General features: G+C 52.2%; 1 protein-coding gene across 4 annotated transcripts in view; it reads right to left on the reverse strand.

Moving 5' to 3' along the window:
- GRIP2 (glutamate receptor interacting protein 2) overlaps window positions 1-21,494 on the reverse strand; it is a 93,685-nt gene that overhangs the window by 1,327 nt on the left and 70,864 nt on the right. For 3 of the 4 annotated variants that reach the window (XM_058725879.1, XM_058725878.1, XM_058725880.1), the window contains exons 10-23: window positions 19,581-19,706; window positions 19,103-19,252; window positions 16,343-16,529; window positions 15,704-15,849; window positions 14,862-14,942; window positions 12,232-12,298; window positions 11,994-12,139; window positions 11,030-11,174; window positions 8,991-9,130; window positions 8,186-8,365; window positions 6,977-7,166; window positions 5,263-5,368; window positions 1,090-1,233; window positions 189-335 (exon numbers count right to left, since the gene is read on the reverse strand). In XM_058725879.1, coding sequence (XP_058581862.1) covers window positions 189-335; window positions 1,090-1,233; window positions 5,263-5,368; window positions 6,977-7,166; window positions 8,186-8,365; window positions 8,991-9,130; window positions 11,030-11,174; window positions 11,994-12,139; window positions 12,232-12,298; window positions 14,862-14,942; window positions 15,704-15,849; window positions 16,343-16,529; window positions 19,103-19,252; window positions 19,581-19,706 — 1,955 coding nt within the window. Of the gene's footprint in view, window positions 1-188; window positions 336-1,089; window positions 1,234-5,262; window positions 5,667-6,976; window positions 7,167-8,185; window positions 8,366-8,990; window positions 9,131-11,029; window positions 11,175-11,993; window positions 12,140-12,231; window positions 12,299-14,861; window positions 14,943-15,703; window positions 15,850-16,342; window positions 16,530-19,102; window positions 19,253-19,580; window positions 19,707-21,494 lie in introns of those variants that run through there. The other variant, XM_058725881.1, reaches the window with a different exon arrangement.

Genomic DNA, 21,494 nt, shown 5'->3' on the forward strand with positions numbered 1-21,494 from the left:
AACACAACTGAACCTAACCTGACTAGAGGCCTGGTCCTGTCATTCCCTTTGCTCTATGAGAAAGCTGGGGCTCAGAGAGGGGAGGCGACCTGCCTGAGGCCTTTCAGCCAGGGTAGAAACAGGGTTCTTTCTCCACCATGAGGCAAGAAAAGGCCACGCTATCCATGGTGCCCCCCGCCCAGCATTACCTGAAGGACCCTGTCGAAGGGCCGGAGGCCCCCACGTTGGGCTGGCCCATCAGGGCGCACAGTGTGGACATAGACGCCCTTCTCCAGGAGGCCATCGGAGACGCTAAAACCGAAGTCATTCCGCAAAGGGTCCTTGTGCAGTGTCACCTGGGAGCAGAAGGAGGAGGAGGTCCCTGGAGCTTTGACCTTTGTCCCCCACCCCCCACAGCAGCCCTTGGTGCGGGACACACACTTAGCCTGCCGCCTAGCTGTGCTCCCCACACTTCACTGCGTTTGTCCCACAGCGCCCCCTTGCGTTCTGCATGGCAGCACATCCTCCAGTTCCCAGCACCAGTCACAAAGGGGAAGTTAGATATAGGGCACCTTCTCAGTTCTTTTTCAATCCTCTCCCTTCCACCCAGAAGAAAGTCTCCGTGGGGTACCAACGGGTTTTCACCCTTCTAACACTTGCTCCTCTCCCAATTTACCAAGAGGCTCTGAGCCTTCTGAGGACTACCAGCTGAGAGGTTTCTTCTCTGTTTTTCTATATAGTAACCTACAGATGGCAAGGGAGGCTGGCTTCTCCTTTAAGGAAGTGATATATATAGATACACACATACAACTACATATACATGTATTCTATATAAATGCCTTTAGATCTTACACACACACTAACTTAAGTGGGAAAAAAGTGAGTCTACTTAAAGAAATGTATTAATAGCAGCCTGGTGTGTATCATTGGGGGTGGGGGTGTGTATCACCCAAATGATGAGAATTTTGGAAAACTCAGTCTAATACCAAATCGTGTTTGGTGGTGGAGAATGAAGCCCAGAGAGGGGTGCAGCCCCTCGGGAGCCCCTGGTGAGTCCTCGCGGCCCCGGGACACCCATCCAGGCTTCCCGTGCCCAGCCCCGGTGCCCACCTTGTGCATCTCTAAGGGTGTCGGCACAAGCAACTCCTGTGTCTCTTCAGGGGACGCTCGTACCTCCTGGCTCCTCCGCCAGGGCCGGTGGCCAGGCCTGCCCTCAAGGGCCACGCTCTGCACCGTGCCCGTCATGATGGATGCCTGAGGACACACAGAGCTTCATTCAGATGCTTGTTGGCTCGCCGTCTGCAGTCAGCATCTATGGACACCTGCTATGTGCCAGCCTTCAAGGTCACAACAGTGAACAGCATAGTCATGGTCCCTGGCCTCCTGTGGCTCTCAGTCTGAGGGTGCGCAGGGGTGAGGTGGGGGAGGTCCTCGATCACACCAGCAATTAGCATACTAATTGTTGGCACTGAATGGCACTTACTCTGTGCCGAGCTCAAGTCTAAGGACTATTCCCACAAAATTCATTTTGCTCTCTACAATCCTATGAAACAAGCAAATACCATTCTACCATTCCTTTGGTCCATTTTATAGGTGAGGAAACAGAGGCTAAGAGAAATTAAGATCTGAACTCGGAGTCTGGGTTCAAAATCAAAGGTTTTAACCACTCTGCTACCCTGCTATTGGTAAAAATAAGTAAGGTAAAATCACTCACAAAACCTAAAAGAGTTTACCGCCTCAAGATTCTCACTGAAAGATCTTAAAGGATGAACTGAGACGGAAAACATGGAATGCGAGAAACAATGGTGAGCAAAGAAATTACCAGTAACAGTAAATGAGTATTGACTAAAATCCCACAAAACTAATTTTGAGCAATTTTATAAACAAGTGGGGAGAGGAGTTGGTAGGGAAATGGAAGCATTCTGCAGGGCCTGTCTCATTCAGGAGGAGGACAAAGGCACTGATTAGACTTTGTTAAAAAAAAAAAAAAAAGAAAAAAAATAAGGAAAGTGAAGATGGTAAAAAAATTCAAGGCAAAGTCCACCGGGCCTGGTCTTTTCAAAAAGTCAGCAACATGGTCTATCCATGGGACGGAATATTATGTGGCCATAAAAAGCATGAAGTATTGATACGTTCTACAACATTAAGCTAAATGAAAAAAGGCCACATAGTGCATGACTACATTTATAAGAACAGGCAAATCAGACAGCGGTTGAGAGATGTGGGACTCCTTTTTGGGATGTTAGAAATGTTCTGGTCATGTATGCACAACATTGTGAATACACTATAAAAGCCCTTGAATTACTAGTGATTATCCTTAATTCATTCTTTTTACTTTTAATATTTAATTTACATTTGAACGGTTTGTAAATTTTTTTAAAAAAATTTTTAATGTTTCTTTATTTTTGAGAGAGAGAGAGAGAGAGAGTGTGAGCAGGGGAGGGGCAGAGAAAGGAAGACACAGAATCCGAAACAGGCTCCAGGCTCTGAGCTGTGAGCACAGAGCCCGACGCAGGCGCAAACTCACAAACCACCAGATTATGACCTGAGCTGAAGTTGGACGCTTAACCAGCTGAGCCACCCAGGGGCTCCATAACATTATGTAAATCTTATGTTATGTGAATTTTATCTTGATAAACAAAGATTTTATGTCAGCATCGTTAAAAAGGCACTGGACTAAAATTAAGAGAGACTGAAAAGGCATAAAAACCAAGTGCCAAGCATGGATTAGGGACTAGTTTAGCCAGACCAGACCTAAAGGGAAATTTGGGGTCAACTGTGAAAACCTATGACCTTGCTATTAGAAGAGATGAAAATATATTAGAAGATTATTTCCATATACGGAAAAACAGAGTAGCTGACTGAAAAAGCATATAAAAGAGCATGTACATCATGGTTTTGTTATCCTAAAAATGCATACACACTCACTTAAGCAGTAACAGTGGTAATCTATGTGTGATGAGGCTGTTTTGTTCTTATGTTTTACTCTGCTTATTTCATTTTTTATTTTACTTTATCTAATTTTGCACCATCCACATGTGTGGCTTCTGTAATAATAAAAAAAAATTAAATGTAAAAATTCAATATTAAAAGTAAAACAGGGGGATGCCTGGGTGGCTCAGTCGGTTAAGTGTCTGACTTTGGCTCAGGTCATGATCTCATGGTTCGTGGGTTCAAGTCCCGTGTCGGGCTCTGTGCTGACAGCTCAGCGCCTGGAGTCTGCTTCGGATTTTGTGCCTCCTTCTCTCTCTGCCCCTCCCCACTCACGCTCTGTCTCTCTCTCAAAAATCAATAAACGTTAAAAAAAATTAAAAATAAATAAAAAGTAAAACAGGGGCACCTAGGTGGCTCAGTAGGTTGAGCATCCGACTCTTGATCTTGTCATGATCCCAGGGTCATGGGATCAAGTCCCTCATCAGGATCTATGCTGAGCATGGAACCTGCTTAAGAGTCTCTCTCTCTCTCTCTCTCTCTCTCTCTCTCTCTCTGTCTCTCTCTCTCTCCCCCCTTCCTCTGCCCATCTCCCCTACTCACACTTTCTCTCTAAAATAAAAAAAAGGTAAAATGAATTAAGGATAATCACTAAAAGAATAAAAATTATAAAAAATATCCTTTTTCATGATGGAAAGAGTGCAGGAATAGGAGATTTATCAATACAAGAAAAGTTAAGATAGTAGATCAGAAGTATTGAGAAAGTAGGATACATAGAAAGTATAAATTCTTTGCTAGAAATAACTTTATATTAGTAATCACAAAAAGAATAAATGAACTAAACTTGCCTTAAAAGAAGACCCTTGGCTTGGGGGGACAATCAGCTATATATAGCATACAACAGATACACTTAAAATGAGAAATGTACAACTTAGTAACACAGTAAGTTTGAAAATAAAGAAATTGGAAAAAAGACAGGAAACATTACTAAAATAAAGCTGGTGGAGCCATATTATTATGGGAAAAATGGAATTTAAAGTGGAAAGCAGATAGGGATAGAGATACTGATTAATAACAAAAAGAAAAATTCACCAAGAAGTTATAGTCATCATGCGCTTAATGACAGACAAATTTTGACATAGACAAAAATTGACAGAATGTCAAGAATTTGCCAAATTTCTACTCACAATGGGATTTTATCATACTATTAACAACAACAAAAAACCACACAAAGATAAATAAAGCATATAACATTTCATCAGGATGCAGATTTGAACAAGTTTATGAACAATCTTGATCTGCAGAGAACCCTACACCCAAAAAAGGGAATTCACATTGTTTTGCAGGCATACACGAAACATTTACTAGAACTGATACTAGAAAGAAACCTCTCCACTTCTGTATATGTTAAGGGTCTAACTAAAATTGTACTAGACATTTTTTAAATATTTGGAACTGAATGATCAATTAAAGCACTACAAATCAAAACTTGTGGGATGCAGCCAAAGCAGTACTTATGGGTAAAATCATAGCTTAAGATGCACCACAGTAGAAAACAAGGGAAACTGAAAATTAAGGACCTAAGAAACCAGGAAAAGTATCATTACTGAAACACAAAGAAGTTAAACACAGAAATGAGTAAGATAGGAAACAATGAAACACAAGACAGAATTAGCAAAGCCAAAAACTAGTTCTCTGAGGAGCATAGTAAATAGCAAGGCTGGTGGAGAAAAAAAAAAAGGCCCTAGTCGACAATATTAGGGGCAAAAGCACAGGTAAAGCAGAGGTTTACATTATCGCTCTCAGAGTATGAAGGAGCTTCTGAAATGACCCAGCTGGATCTTTCCTAGACCTTCTGCGCAGCCTGTTCTGTTGTGGGCAATGTTGACCTCACCCAAAGCTGTAGTCACTTCTCAGCCCCCTGACCCCGATCCCCTGTGCTGTCACTGATGTTGACATCCACATGCTTCCACAGGGCATGCCCAAAACCGTGTCCACATACTGCACATGCACACACAGACACCAAAACTGTCCCTGTGCATATCCAACTGTGCACACTCAGACACACCTGCTCTGAAATGCCCACACGCATGTTCCCAATGCACACATGATACCAGACAGGTTCACATGTGCATACGCCTCGAACCGCCACACCACAGTGTTCTCAGTCACACTTGTGTATGTGTCCGCACATGTGTGCAGACACCTTTACATGGCAGGTGCTGGGTGAGTGCATGACACACATGACACGCAGGCAGGATCCCATCAACACGCTTGTCTCCTACGGCATGCCTGTCAGTGTGTCCATGCACAGGTGCCCCCAGGAAGGTCTGCGGGGTGGGTTGGCCCTACCTCCAGTTCCCTCAGCAGCTCTGACTGACCACACGACTCCAGGTCTTCGAGGGCTTCCCCGAACATGCGCCAGAAGCCCTCCTCACGGGCAGGGCCAGGGGCTGGGCTGTAACGTAGGAACCAGAGAGCGTCAACTCCTGGTGGACAGATGGGCGGGCAGGTGGGCTGGGGCCTGAGGAGTCTTCGGGGCCCCAGGGCCCGGCGTTGGGCTCAAGGGGCCAGAGGGTGGGCGGGCGGGCGGGCGGGCAGGCAGGCGGGCGTCCTCGGTGGCAGTGCTGGGGCCCCGGGGCAGTGGTTGGTGACACGGAATGGGGGGAAGACGCAGTTAGGGGCGACCAGGACTGTCGGTGGCCAGTTAGAACAGGGGCGGATGAGACGGGGTGGAGAGCGGTGACACAGGACGCCTGGGAAGAGAGACAGACGGACGGACAGACAGACAGACAGAGAGGAGATCCATGGTGTAGCCCCAGAGGACAGCCCCTGGCCCCACCCAGACACATGGCATCAGAGCACAGTGACAGGGACAGAGCTGGAGCCAGCAAGGACACAGATGGATGGAGATGGCGTGTCTGTGCTGGGGAAGGGTCCAGGCCACCCCACAGCTTCCGTCACAGGGTGTAGGAGCCCATCATCACTCTAAAATGGAGGCGCGATAGAATAATACCAAGTCACACTTGCACGCTTCATAGTTCACAAAGCCACTTGCCGCCTACAAAGTCCTGGCCGCTTATAAAGTATGATTTGCAAAGCACTTTCTTATAAAGGCCCTCCAGCTTTTATCTCCTAGGGAGACTCAGGGAGGCTGATGCATGATAGTTGCCTCCTGCCCTTCCCATTTTAAAGATGAGAAGACTGAGGCTGACGGACATTCTCTCCATTCAAATCATTTCTACAAATGTTTTGAGCCAGGGCTCCATCCACAGGGTTCGTGGCTACGGAGGTAAAGAAGGTGTCGCCCCTGTTCTCAAGGAGCTGGCGGTTCCTTCACAAAGTGTGCAGGAGTGCCTCCTGGGTGCCAGGCACTTAGCAGAAGGGACCACAGCCAGGGAACGCATCAGGTGGACACAAGGCGGCCAGTGCCATGAGGAGGCTCACATGCCTTCTGCCTGAAAAAGTCAGGGAAGCTTCCCGGAGGCAGGACCTGGGTTTTGAAGGCACAGTAGGCCTTGGTCAGGAGAGAGTAGGCAGAAGGAAGTGCCTGATTGAAAGCCCAGATGCGGGAGGGGTGGCTAGGGCTCAGTGAGGAACAGCCACAGGGCCTGTTCTCCGCAGGGGCCTCCTCCAGGGGTGACAACGTGCCCTTCAAAGCCAACACTACAAAACCCATCGCGTCCACAGCTCAGGGCTGGCACCTGTGACCCGAAGGCCCTTGTAGGGGGGCCATCAAGGAATCTGGGCTAAGTCAGGAGGGTTGGGTTCAAGTTCTGAGTCTGTTGCCTTTCTTCTGAGAACGCGAGATTAGCAGACTTCGGAAAGGCAAACACCTTCCACACATTTGCCACGGCAGCACCCTCTGCCCAGCACAGCCTCATTGCCATCTCAGCCAGGCCGAGGCAGCTCTGACGGACGTTTCCTCCTCTCTCCTGGGAAGAGACCCTCCTCGGGAGCCAGACAAGACTCCTCCGCTGCCCCCCTATGGTGGCACAGGGACCCTCACCCATCCTAGCCAGGAGACCGTGACTGCCTCCTCCCTCATGGCGTTGCCACCACAGACCTAGTTGGTGGCTCCCAGTCCTCCTCCTCCTCCTCCTCCTCCTCCTCCTCCTCGGGGAAGCTCTCGTCTGTGGGGGCTGGGGTGTAGCTTGTCCTCCGGGGCTCCGTGGGTGGGGGGCTGCTTCTCAGCCGGCTGGGCCGCCACTCCTGGGGGGTCACACTCCGAGCCGCCGCCTGTGGAGTGTAGGAGCCTGGCAGGTGGAGAGGGGGGTGTCTGAGAGGGTATAGCTCACCCTCCTTTCTGCCCCTTTTCCAGCTGTGCTGGGTGACCCTGGATAGGTCTTTCCCCCGTCTGGACCTGCATGACTACTCAGAGTCCGCTGAGGGCCCGGCCGCCACCCAGAACCCTCTGAATCACCCAGCAGAAGAGTTAATGCCCAGGGCTCCAGGACCCTGTCCCGCCTCCATCAAGCTTCGCCCAGCTGCCCCTGCACGGGAAGGAGTTTCACTATTTTGACCATTCCTCTCTGCCTGCCTTTGGGAGCTCTGAGGACCCTACCCCGGGAGTAAGCTAAGAGATACTGATCAAGTACTTGAGATGGGGAAGCTGAGACCCCAGGGAAGGCAGATATACAGACAGTGAGGACAGGGGCTGGGAGCCACCTGAGGGCACTTAGAAGCCTCGCTCCACTAGTTCTCTGAGCTTGGCCTTGGGGAGCCCCTGTGGCTCTGTGTTGCAGAGGCCAGAAGGCCAGCTGCTGCAGTCAAATGCCCCCAACCCCCAAAGCTACCTATGGGTCTCAACACGCATGGGCAGGGGAGTTCGTGTCCTAAGAGGGTGGCCTGGAGGTGTCCACTTTAAGGCTGGATCTTGCGGGATGAGGTGGGAAGGGGTTTTTTGCCCAGGACTCCACGGATGCAATAAACATTGATTGGGCACCTGCTGTGTGCAGGGCACTGGGCTGGGAATGACAAAGACAGAAGTATGGCCAGCTTGGTCCCTAACCTCAGGGTGGGGAACTCTGAATAGCCAGCTGAGGTGCTATGGATGCTAATCAAAAGATGTGTGAAGGCCTGGGGTCCATGCTCTGAGCAGTGAGGGGCCCTGGGAATGGCTGACGTGGCCCAGGCGGGTCTGCCTCCAGGAAGCGTCCCTGAAGGAGCTGGGAGAGGAGGAGGAAGGATTAAGCAGAGGGAGCAGCCCCTACAAAGGCCTGGCAGCTGGGGCGGCCCAGAGAGAGCATGTTGCTTATAGGCGATGAAGTGTTACCTGGGCCCCCAAACCCCCCCTCTGTGGCCGAGCTGTCCCAGGACTCCACGGCGCTGTCCACGCTGGGCACGGCAGGGGAGAACCGGGCTGCCAGCAAGCCTCCTTTGAGCGCCTCTGGAGTGTCCTCATCTGCATCGCTGGCCTCGCTGAGGCTGCCCGACTTGCGGTGTGGGAGGGGGCCTGGGATGGAAAGGGGGTGTCACTGCCACTGACCTCTGACCTCAGAGACAGAGATGCTCAGTGAGCCTCAGTTTCCCCACTTCAGTCTGGTTTGGGAACTCACAGGCACTAAGCACTCCCCCCGAGCCTGCTGCTGGGCCCCCTGATATGAGGGAGGTGGTGCACCAATGGGCAAACCCATTTCACAGACAGGAAAACGGAGGCTGAGTTCTCTGAGCTGGGCCTCGGGGAGCCCCTGTGGCGTTGTGTGTGCACAACATGCCCAAGGTCACAGGGTGAGCAACAGTGGGGCATGGGTCAGAAGGAAGACCCTGAAGGCTCCTTCCACGGCGGGCGGTGGCCTCGCTTGCCAAGGTACAGGGTACAAATCGGGGGAAACTGAGGAAAGGACAGGTACGGCCCGAAGGCATAACGAGCAGCTGTGAGAGGCAGGAGGCAATGAAGACAGTGGGTGGTTCAGGCCCAGACTCTGCCCCATACAAGCTGTGACCCTTCTGAGTCTAGTCTCCTCAGCTGTCCCAGGTGCCTTCCCGCCTCTGTGGGGTTTGGTGGGGATTCCACGAGGCTGGGCACAGAGGGGTTCCCACAAGGGCTGAGGGCCCCCAGGTGGTGGGGTGAGGCTCACGGTCTAGCTGCTTCTTGATCTTCAGTGTGACAGTCTCACCAGCCACCTGCAGGAGGTGGATGGCCTCACTCAGAGGCCGGCCCTTGAGGCTGACGCTGTTGATGGCCAGGATGCGATCCCCAACGTGGATAGCGCCAGTCCTGGGGAGGGGGCACAGGACAGAGAACGAGACACAGTCGAGGCTTCAGAGTGGGGGTCTGCCCTCAGGGAACTCAGGAACCCCAAGGCACAAGCCCGACGGACCTCAATCAAACCCAGCTGCAACAGAAGGCAAGTGTGATCTCTGGTGGTATGAACGGAGGTACAAAGTCTAGAATTTGGGAGGGGAGGGATCCTGCCTGACTGTAGGGGCAGGTTCTGGAAGCAGGGTCAAGCATGAGTTCTGAGCACGGTCTGAATCGCGCAGAGCAGCTGTCAACTACTACGTGATCTGGAGCCCGTAAATGAGAGTGATAAACTTACTTTACCTAATTCTAACTGAAAGATGGATGGATGGAAGGGATTCATGCTTCTCTCCATGGACAGCCTTTCCCTTTCCCTGGGCCTCAGCTTCCTCACCTAGAGAATGAGCACAGGGTGCCCAGGCGACCTCACAAGGGGATGCAAGGGGCTGGCAAGGCCAGGCAGCAGCATTGATCCGGTCCAGTGGGTTTCTGCCTGGACACCATTAGAATTACCTGAGGAGCTTTTCTAAACATGCACACGTCTGGCCCCCACGCCCGGCCAATTAAATGGTATCCCTGGGAATCGGGCTGGGGAAGGGGATCCTGAGGAACAGCCAGCACTGAGAGCAGGGAGAGCAGCTGCAGGTGGGCACCGCCCACCAAGCTCCCCAGGAGTCCAGGGGACTGAGTAAGTCAGGGCGGTGGCAGGCTGAGTGAGGGAGGGAGGTCTGTCCAGTTCGGCAGCCGCCTGTGGCTACTGGGCCCCATAGCGTGGCTGCCACAAACTGAGACGCCTTGACTTAGGCAAACTACGCACCAGATTCTGAAGACACAATTAAAAAAACAGTGTAAACTATCTCACTAATCATTTGTATATTGATTACGTGTTGAAATAAATACATACATAAGATTCATTTTATTTCTCTTTATTTTTCTAATATGGCTACCGGGAAGTTGATAATTAAATGTGTGGCTCGCATTACACTGCAACTAGACAGCACTAAGCCAGATCAGCCCGGTGAGGGCACGGGGGACTGTCTGTTGTGCTCCCAGCGTCCAGAATGAGCCGCCACATAGTAGGTACCCAGTAAACGTGGGAGTAGATGAACATACTTGAGGTGGGAACCATCCACACTGGCCCCTGGAGTGGGCCAGCAGGGGGCGCTCCGGGAGCAAGGACACCAACAGGGAGCCACGGACCACACTCCTCAGGCCCCTCCGTCCCACTGCAGCACCCCGTCACCACGTGGCCCTTCCTGCTTTGTGTCCTCCCCCAGGGGCCCAGCCTGCCCCCTCCAGGCCTGCCCAGTCTCTCCCTTTACAGCCAGTTCCTCTCAGTGTCTGGAGAAAGCTGCATCTCGCCCAGACTGGGACCACCTCCCTGTGACCCCCATGGGGCCCTGTTCTACCTCTGGGCCCCAGATTCACCTGCTCCTCCCAGTCTGGCCAGCCTGGGGCACCCTCTTTCTCACACCTTCCCCAAAGGAGAGGACAGCAGGGGGGCCCATAATGCCTGCAGAAAAGCCCCATGCTGTGCCAGGATTGAAGGCACACAGCAGGTGCTCCAAAAAGGCTCACAATGCTGACTTTCCAGAAATCGCCAGGAATCTCCACGTTGGAAGAGAGAGGAGAGTTGGCATACATTTATCTGGCACTTACTGAAGCTGGAGAGGTCAGCCAGGGAGGGGCTGGTCTACCTCTGTGGAACTGAGGCTCAGAGAGGGAAGGGACAGTCCTGATGTCACCCAGAATGTCAACGTTGGAACCAAGGTCAGAATCTACTTCAGCTGTTCTCAAAGCACAACCCCTGCCCCATGAGGGTCCCTGGGCCCACCCCATGCATCCCCCCCCCCCCCCCCCGGAACCCTGGCTCACCTCTCAGCCAGACCACGCTTGGTGAGGCCTGAGATGACAATGGGGTCAAAAGGCTCCTCTGTGCCCGAAATGGTGATACCCAGGGGACCCCCGTAACGTTTCAGTTCCACTGTGTAGCTAATGGCACCCGTGGTCTCCTGTTCATCTGCAAAGGTGGCACCTATCAGGGCGGGGTGCAGTGGGGCAGGATCCAGGAGATGGACGCCCCCAGCCCCCAACACCTTGGTGTCCTTACTCCCACTCGCACTCACTCATTTGTTAATTCACCCACTCACTCCTGCCATGACTTTGGATGGCACAACCCGGGGACCCTGATGCCATCTTCTGCCTCCAGAAATGTTTTCTGGCACCCAAATACCATGAACCCAGCACTCTAAAATATAGATTTCATGCATGACACAAAATAACGATAATGAGAAGAAGAAACCAGATTTCCAGCTTTCTTTAAAAAAAAAAATTAGAAGAAGTTTTGCCCACAAGACAGCATCCTTCCCAGAGTAGGAGTTGCCTCTCTGAATAAGGGATTGGCTCTCCAGGGACCACAAGCCTCACCCCTCCTTACTGCCTCCCTAACCTGTATACATTTTTCTTACCTTCTGTCCAGTTCACTCACTTCTGTCACCTGTCTGGCCTCAGAGGTGTCACAGCTTTTACTTCTTCACTCACACACTGCCCTTGCAGGGTGCAGTCATTGAGGCATCCCTGCCCCGCCCACTCATCTGCTCGCTGCTGCCCCCTGGAGGTCCCCTCTGCTAGGCTTTGTGCTGGGCGCAGAGGATCCAGGCAGCCCCAGGGATGGTGAAACATCTGTGCTGGGGCTCCTCCCTGCATCTGTTCATTCAAGGAACCTGCACCAGCAGCCTGCCTCCCTCCCTCCTTGGCCAGAGGGAACCTCAGATTGCAAGCTGGGGACCCATCATCCGGGGGTGGACCGAGAGGCGGCCGGGCCGGGCAGGGGCCATACCGGAGTTGTCCTCGTCCTTCCGGATCTTCAGCTTCACCAGGTCCTCGCACTGCCGCAGGATTTGCACAGCGTCCTCCATGGGGCAGTTGTCCAGGCGGATATTGTCGATGGCCAGAAGCTTGTCTCCTGGCTCAAGGGTGCCGGTCCTGCATGAGCAGGGGTCGGGGACAGAAAGAGGCTGGCACACGCTACTCCCCCTGGATTACTCCCCCTGCCCTGTGCCCAGGGCCAGCCCTACCTGTGTGCCACGCTGCCCTTCTTGATGTCAGAGATGATGAGGGGCTCTCCTCGCTTCCTGCTGGTCGCTGGGGGGGGAGGGGGGAGAAGCATGAATCTGACCTTTGACCACCTCAGCCTCAGGGAGTTTGGAGGGGTCAGGAGTTAGAGCATGTCCTGCTCTCACTGCTTCCTGTCTGGGTGACCGTGAGCAAATCAGCCCCCTTTCTGCCTCAGTTTCCCCTCTGTAAAATGGGGGCGGGGGATGCCACAGAACTCATGGAGATGTCATGAGATCAAACTAGACAAAGCAAAACCTAACATGGATCCCGGCACATAACAGGTGCTCAATCCACATCAGCGCTTTTCCCTTCTGCTCAGCCCATCCCCCAGCAAACTGCGAACTCCTTCAGGGGCTGTGTCAGGGACTCCCTCCCACCTGGCACAGGGCCAGGACCCAGGAACTGGGTGACCCTTCCACAATTGAGTTTTCCCTTCTCCCATCTGCAGGGAGTGCTAGCTGAATGGCCCACAGGGGGCTCCCTCTCTGGAAACTGCCTCTGACCAAGAGAACAGCCTCACCCAAGGTTATGCAACTCCTGGGTACAGCCTGGTCCAACAGAGGTGCAAAGGCCTGGCTCCCAGCCTCATTCAGGACAACTTCCAAAGCCTTCCTGGCCCTCGGGCTCTCCGTGGGATTGGCTGAGCCACCTGCTGTGGTCGCATCACAACCCAGCTCCTCCAACTGCCCAGCCCCACATCCTTCACCTCGCACAGGTGGTGATTCCAAGAGCCCTTCTCAGCAAACCCCCGGAACATAACTCTGTCTAAGAAGCTCTTTCTGGGGAAACGTGACCTAAGACAATGGGTGTTGCATGAATAGCTAAGTTTTCTTGCGGAAAGAATCCATCTGGGCGAATGGGTTTTCCCATTAGTGACCAGATGGTAGGAGCCTCTTCTAGCCCATGTGGCATCTTTGCAGATGAGACAAGGGCACCTCTTCCAACTGATGTAATAAAATTGTAAGTCTACCTCAAATGGGCATCCTTGTGTCATGTACAACTTATGCAACTGTATCTGGCAGCCCTACCCAGAGGTTCCTGGGCTGGAAGCAGCTTCTCCCCTCCCAGAGTGCTTAAACTTCCACCTCCATTGACTGTGGAGTCTGGGGAAGGAAGGAGCTGCAGTCACCCTCTGTCAAGCCCAGGGTGGGGACTGAGGATCATTTCACACAAGGACTGCAATCCTGGTCTTCTGTTCTCTGGGGTTCCCTGAATCTCCCTGGGGAATGAGGTCCAAGCATCTGTTGCCTGACCTGGGGTCAGCCTACCAGTGTGTGTGCTGCCCTGGCCAGAGTGGACACCCACCAGGAGGTCACCTCAGCAGGGCAGTGGGGGTGGCAATGCTACAGCCAGCCGGGGGGTGTCTCCACCCCTTATCCCAACGTCTTTCCCTTCAGGATCCCCAGGGCACAGTTGAATCTCGACTATGTATGTGCAAGGGAGAGGGAGAGGGAACAAAACAAAGATCCCCACCCTCCTGGGGCTACCAGTCCGGCGGGGGACACAGATAATCAACAACATTTTAAAGTACAGTTGGCCTTTGAACTATGTGGGGGTTAGGGGTGCTGTCTCCCCATGCAGTTGAGTATTAACTTTTGACTCCCCCAAAACTTAACTACTAATAGCCTACGGTTGAATGGTTGAATGGACACCTTACAAATAACACAATTGATTAACATGTACTTTGTATGTTATATGTATCACATACTGTGTTCTTAAAATAAAGTATGCTAGAAAAAAGAAAATGTTAAGAAAATCTTAAGGAAGAGAAAATACATTTACAGGACTTACTGTATTTATCGGAAAAAATCCACGTTTAAGTGGACCTGCACAGTTCAAACCCATGTTGTTCAAGGGCCAACTGTACATAGTTTGTCAACTGATAAAGCATGCTGTGGAGAAAAAGAAAGAATGGAAGGGGCCATGTGGAGGGTAGGGCAAGTGTAAATCGGGGTGGTAGAAAAGGACTTCCAAAGGTGCCATTTGAGCAAATGGTGGGGAAGAGGGCAGAGGGAACGGCCAGTGCAAAGGCCCTGAGGCTGGAAGGAACAGTATGTTCAAGGATCAACCAGGAGGCCAGCAGTGGCTGGTGGCGCATGATGGAGGGATGGCAGGAGATGAAGTCAGAGATCACTAGGACCAGATCACAAAGGCCTCATCAGCCGTGAGGACTTCAGCTTTTACTCAGAGTAGGATGAAGCCATGGGAGGGTTCTGAAGGTCCCTATGCTTGTGCCTTCTACTCTTCTGTTTTCATCCTCCCACTACTGGGAATGTGAAGGTAAAAACCAACAACAACAAAAAACAAATAAAAAACCAATCTGGCCCACGTGTTTGGTGCCTAACAAGCCACTTAATCCCACTGGGAGAGCCAGATGGCCAGGAAACTCCCATCGTGCAGAATGGGAAACTGATGCTCCCAGCGGCTAGGGTGTCGCCCAAGGACACAGAGCTGAGCGTTGCAGGCAGAGGGAACCCAAGCCAGCCCTCCCACCACCTGGAGCACCCCCCTCTTCTAGGCTGGAGGTGTGTGCTTTCCCCCAGCAGGAGGCTCACTCGGCGTGGGGACTGGATGGCGGGGAGAGACTCACAGCCAATGGTGATGCCCAGCTCCACTCCACGCCTCTTGGGCAGCTTCACGTGGAAGGTACCGCTGCTCGGGATGACGGACTCTGCAGGCAAACACACGTGGACTCATGTGAGGCCTGAGGGAGAAGACTCAGGGAGTCCCAGTAGGCCAGCTGGGAGAGACTGCAAAAAGTCACCATCCCAACCCCATCCTGCGTCTTCCACCTGACAGATGAGAGAACTGAGGCATGGTGAGCTGGCATTTGCCCAAGACAACCCATCTGGTCAGAGCAGATTTGGGGCTGGTGCCCAGGCCCCATGACGGCCAGCCAACCCAGTTCAGACCCAGTAACAATCTACCAAACACCTACTACGTGCCGGGCCTTAGCTGGGTGTTTCCACAAGATTTATCTCATCTAACCCAACAATATCCATTGTAGTAGGACTCTATTCACCAGTTCAAGTTGGGGAAGCTAAGGATGGGTGGTGGGAGGGAGTGTCCAAAGTCACAGAATGTCGAAATCACAAGACCAGAACGTCTAACTGAGCTTTTGTGTGGGGTTCTTTGCCTAAGCCCTGCAGAGGGGCAGGGAATGTTTTCAGCCCCCCTCTGCCCTCCCTCGGTCCTGTTTCGGCACATAACTCCCTCATCAACGCTCCCACTGGTGTGCAGAATTCCTGCCTCCCCGGCCAGTGCCTTCCTGGTGCTGGTGCTCAGGCACACGCTGCAAACGCTCAGGCAGAAGGGTCACTGCGCGGGGGGGTGGGGTGGGGGTGGAGGAGCACGTGCACCGGGCGAGAGCACAGGACAGGAGGGAGCACAGGGTCCCCAAGGGCGAGGGGGGAGGTAGGGACACTCACTCACCTGCCACATCAAACTCGACCTCCAGTGCGACCCTGTGGGCCAGTGCTGCGTCCCGCAGCAGCTGGTTAGCTTCCTCCATTGTCCCGTCCTCAGTGGCAATACCATTGATGGACAGGACCCGGTCTCCCACCTGCAGCAGCCCACACCTGAATCCCGGGCAGCCCCGCGGAGAGAAGAAGTTCCGTTACCAGCACGGCTATCCCCGGGTGACAGGAATGCCATGCAGGGGCAGGCTCGGGGTATGACTCCCAGCTCGGCCCTATACCAGCTGTACATCCTCAGGCCATTCAGCACGTGACTCTGGCTAAGGGAGTGAACTTGCTGGGCCTCGGCTTCTCTGTCTGCCCAAGGGGGGTGATGCGTGCCTTAGGAGATATGTATATAGAGGACTCTGGCTTCAGGCAGACAGGGGTTCCAGTCCTGGGGCACTCACAAGCTGCGTGACCCTGGGCAATGCATCAGCTTCTCTGCACCTCAGTTTCCTCATCTGTAAAGTGGGGCTGATGACGGAGTTGATGGGATGGCGGAACGAGATACACTTGTGAAGCCAGGCTTGGCATGTGACTCAGTTTCCCTGGCTGTCTGTGAGCCCTGAGTTGGAGAGTGGCAGGCCCAGCGGGGCAGGGGAAGTTGGCTCACCTCTCTGCTGGGCTGTCGGGCTCGATGAAGCGCACGAGTGGAGGGGAAGAAAGGGTCTCGGTGGCAAAGATGCCACCCTGGAGCTGGAGGCCGAAGCCACTGAGGGGGTCTCCGCAAAGTATGACCTCCGTGGTCTCCGTGTGCACGATCTGTCCCCCTGGCCCCACAGTGCTGGAGGCCAGTGACACTGCAGGACAGGTGGGCATGGCTGTCAGGTGGGCAGTCCCAGAGAGCCCTTTGGGCCAGAACCAACCCATGCCTAGGCTCAAGAACCTGGAGTCAGACGGGCAAGTGAGTGGCCAAGGGAGTCACAGCCTGTTCTGGGCAGTGCTCTCCTCATCTGCACAGTGGGGGATTCCCACCCAGCAGGGCCGTGACAAGGATTAAGGGAGACAGCTCCTGGGACTGCCATGTTGTAAAACAGAGGATTGTGATGTGTGATGTGATGTTGTAAAATCCTCTGTAAAACAGAAGATTGTGATGTTACGTTGGGTTAGTGTTGTTCTAATGCTAGTATAATACCATAATACGTAGTATGCTATTTTTGGTAACAGCTTTATTGAGATACAATTCACCTAACATAGCATTCACCAATTTAAAGTGTACAACTTAGTGTGTTATAGTATATTAACAACGTAGTACAACCATCAGCACAATCAAATGTAGAATCCTTTCATCATCTCAGAAAGAAACCCCATTCCTTTTAGCTAGTGTTCCAGATCCTTCCATCTCTCCTGGCCCTAAGCAACCTCTAATCTATTTTCTTCTCTATGGGTTTGCCTATTCTGGACATTCCCTGTAAATGCAATCCTATAATATGTGGTCTTTTGTGTCTGGCTTCTGTCACTAAGCGTAATATTTTCAAGGTTCTCCTTTATAAGGCTAAATAACATCCCACAGTATGAATATGCCACATTTTCTTTAACCATTCATCTCTCTCTCTCTCTCTCTTTTTTGAGAGAGAGAGTGTGCATGAGAGCAGGACAGGGACACAGGGAGAGGGAGAGAGAATCCTAAGCAGGCTCCATGCTCAGCGAGAAGTCCGATGCGGGGCTCGATCCCACAACCCCGGGATCACGACCTGAGCCGAAACCAAAAGTTGGATGCTCAACCAACTGACCCACCCAGGCGCCCTTATCCATTCAGCTCTTGATGGACATCTGGGTTGTTTCCACCTTTTGGCTAAAATGAATAATGTTGCTACGAGTATTCATGTATAAGTTTTTGGGTAGACATGACATATATTTTCATTTCTCTTGGGCATATATCAATGTGGAATTGCTGGGTCATATGAAAATTTTATATCTGTTTGATATATTATGTTACTTAATATATATTGTTTTATATTCCAGATATAAAAATATCTGTATTATTAATAGGGACACTGGATACCATTTATTAAATATAATTTATTATATTTAATTCTATTATGAATTCTATTATACTATTATGCCTTTATTACTATTTTGTTATACTTTATATTACATGTTACAATCTGTGTAATATATTGTATTGTTGCATATGTTGTATTGCTATAATTTTCATAGTTCCATCCCTAATAATAAGAATGGTGCTTGGTATATAGGAGGTGTTCAAAATGTTTAACTAATTAACTAATGGTTATCATCAATAATAATAATAATAATACTTTACTAGTCATCCATCTTAGGAAAGGGACAGGTAAAGGGGTCCCAAGAGCCCTTAACCTCCACATGCCCCTGCCTATGAACAGCATTTCTGAATCTTTTTACCTACACACCTCCAGCTTTGGTGGTTGACAAAGGAGGTTGGTAAAGACGTATTTTAATCTCTCATCTGACTCTGAAATGTTTCCATTTTCACCTTGGCTTCCAGGAAGCTCATAACTGTATTTAGCTCCTTTCCAGGAGATTTGTGTTCCTCTTCTCCCTCACCTGGTTCAATTACAAACAGCCCAGTTAACCTTTCATCCTTCCTGGAGGCCTCTACAACTCACAGAGCAGAAGGCTGGATAAACTCTCTACATCAACAAAGGAAGGACTTTTCCCAGGAAAGACTTCAAAATTCTTGGCATTCTCGTGACTTTTGCTATTTCCACACGTCTCTTGCATTATCATTCACTACTATTTGTCTTTACATTCACTCACTTTTTAAAATACTTATACCTTCCTTTCAAAAGGGAACTACATATACAGTGATTGCAAATAGAAATGCCTACAAACAAAAGGTAAGTAGAAATCTATACGTGTGTGTATATATGTGTGTATGTCTACACGTATATGTGTATGTATACATACAGACTGAATGTGAAAATTCCCACATGCTGGATGGCTAGCCTCAGCCTGCATGTCTTTGTCTTAGGGGAAATTAAAAAATGTCAGAGAATTGGTAAAGACGTAGCTGCACCACGCGAAAGAAAATGAAATGGAGTTCCTGCAAGACCTTTGTGCAAATCTGAAAGAGGAAAGCTCTTCAGATTCAGGCATCCTCTCCTCAAGGCACTTTAAGGTGAGGTGCCCCTTTGATGGTGAGGTCCTATCACCTGCTGGGAATTTTCCATAATAAATGTACAAAGTAACTGGAACTCATCAGGTGCATCCTTGTACACTGCACAACCTACCCAACCATGCAAGACAGTCTGGCATACCACTCGTGCTATTTAATGACCCCACAAACATAGAACTGGGGCCCTGCCCCAAATGCCCCCACTCTTCGGCAAATCTCTCAGGATCAGGCATACACGTAGCTCAAAGCGGAGGGAAGAGCCCATGGCTTACTTACATGAGCTCTTGTGCTCCCTTCTTCGCTGCCTCCTCCGCCCCATTGTGGTCCGGGGGCTCATGGGGTGGGATCCACGGGGAAGGGTGCTGGGGTTGGTGCAGGGAAAGGCATGATTCATGGTCGGCGAGGAAAAGGGAGTCGAGGACAAGGCTGGGGAGATGAGAGCACAGCCCCGTGAATCCCAGAAGGGCCTGCCACCTTGCCACACAGTGGGTGCTAGGCAGCGACCCCAGCACAAGGCGACATGGGGACGCACTCCCCCTTTCACCTCAACCACTGGCTGTGTGACCTCAGGTAAGTCTCTCCCACTCTGGGCCTCAAAGACTGCAGGGTTTTCACAGACCTGGTGAAACCCAGCTGCCAGGCTCATGTCGCCACTAATGTGCTGGGTAATACCGGGCAGACCCCCTAACTTCTCTGCATCTTGGTTTCCTCCCCTATGAAACATGCACAAGCCATGGTGAGATGGGCACATTACATCGGCTCTGGTCCTGGCTGGCAGGTGTGGCCCAGGTGGGCGTCCTGCAGTGGCCGGGCCGCGGGCTGTGGCAGGAGAGCACGCAGGGGTCCCAGCGATGTGGCTGTTCGCTCCTCTGCACCTTCACTGTGACCCAAGGAAGAGGAGACAGAGGTGCAGGTGTTAGGGACTGAGCGAGTCTGGACTCACCACGCTCCCCTGGAGGCCAGGCTCCCATCTGCAAGATGAAGCGAGAAGAGCAGGACCAGACAGCCCGAGTTTCCCCAGAGCCAAGCCAGGCATTCATTCGGATGCCACTCATGTGTCCCGAACCCCCCCCACTACGTGCCAGGCACTATGCTCAGCTCTCAGCCAGGCGGCAGCAAGGATGGGAGGGAAAGCAGGCCCAGCCTGAGAACTGGCCCATCAGCTTTGGGCAGTGCAGCTGGCAGACCCCACTGGGCCCCTGCGCCTTTAGGATCTACTGCAGTGCTATGGCCTGGGCAGCCCTGGCCAGGGGCTGAGCACATGGGGGCACTAGGGCCTGGCTGTTTCCACCCATGCTGGGCTCTCGAGGCAACCTATGCTCCAGGGCCGAGGAGTTGGCCGAGGTCTGCTCACACCTGCAATGCAGTCTGAAGCTGCTCTGGCTTCCTGCCCCCTGCCCTCCAAACTTCCGCAGGCTTTACCCCCAGATGAATTCTTTGCACTCTCCTCCACCTGCTTCCCACGGGACTCCAGCGATCCTGCCTCCCCCACCTGCCCCACCAGATCTTCTAAACCGGCTGCCATGCAACGCCTCCTCCCAGACTGCCCCAGGTCCCGCCTTGGCTCTTCCTTCTGCTGTGGGGCTTTCGGGGGGGGCCAGCCTGGTGCAACGTGTCCATGGATGGATGAGTGAGAACCCAGCTATCTCAGCCCAGTGACTCCACCCCCTGTGCAGCACCTCCATCCCACACAGGGAGGGCACGGCACACAAGCCAACTCAGGAGCCAGCTGCCAGGTCCTTGAGACAGGCCACTTGGCCCCTCTGTGCCTCACTGTCATTATCTGTATAATGGGGCTAAGATAGTGGCTGCCTCCCAGGATAACGGGGAGGATGTGAACGAGCTACCACATAGGACGTGCTTAGAGCAGTGTCTGGCACCTAGCAGAGGCCCATAAGGGCCAGGAGGGCTGTCGGCAGCCGTGTGCCCTCATGAGGCACCTCAGGGGTGCCTCTCTGAGCCTCAGCTGCCTCAAACTCCTCTGGAAAGTGGAATAACAGCAATACTGACCTCACAGACTCGTCCCAAAGATGAAAGGAGGTGACCCATGGGAAGCCCCAGCCCACAGCAGGTGCTCCATATGTGACTCCAGCTCAAGCCCCAAAGCCTTCTGTGTCAGGCCCTGGCTGGGGCTTGATGGGGCCTTTTCAGACCCTGGCAGAGACCACAAAGATGGACCCTCCCCAACGCCTGTCTCCCCGCATTTTATTTGGGGGGGTTTCTTTCTCTCCCAGATGATCAATCGGGCGTGCCAGGCTGGGATTCACACCCCTGGGCTGTGCTCTATCCTCTACCTCGGTTAACTTCTCTCAAGCCTGTGCATGTGGGGTCCTCACTCCCATTTACGGACGAGGCGATGGAGGCTGAGAGATGCAGAGGCTGTTCAGCTGGGGCAGTGCTGGCATTTGAACCCAAAGCCCAAGGTCTGGAATGCTAGAGGCACTTCCCTGCCCCAAGTTCAGCTCTGCCCTCTGGTCTCTTAGACCACCTGCTTCTTCTGCTCTTGGACTGCCTCGCACCCAGCTGTCTGCTCTGGTCTGGGAGCCCCCAACTCCTCAAAAGGCAGGGCTCTCGGTCCTCCTGACTGACTGGCTGCCCCCTCTGGTCCTGCTGAGGACCGTAAGCTGAGCCCCAGATCTAAGCTCTGAGTAGCACAGAGCACAGAAGG

Source organism: Neofelis nebulosa, chromosome 4, assembly GCF_028018385.1.
Source record: "Neofelis nebulosa isolate mNeoNeb1 chromosome 4, mNeoNeb1.pri, whole genome shotgun sequence".
NCBI classification, from domain to species: domain Eukaryota; kingdom Metazoa; phylum Chordata; class Mammalia; order Carnivora; family Felidae; genus Neofelis; species Neofelis nebulosa.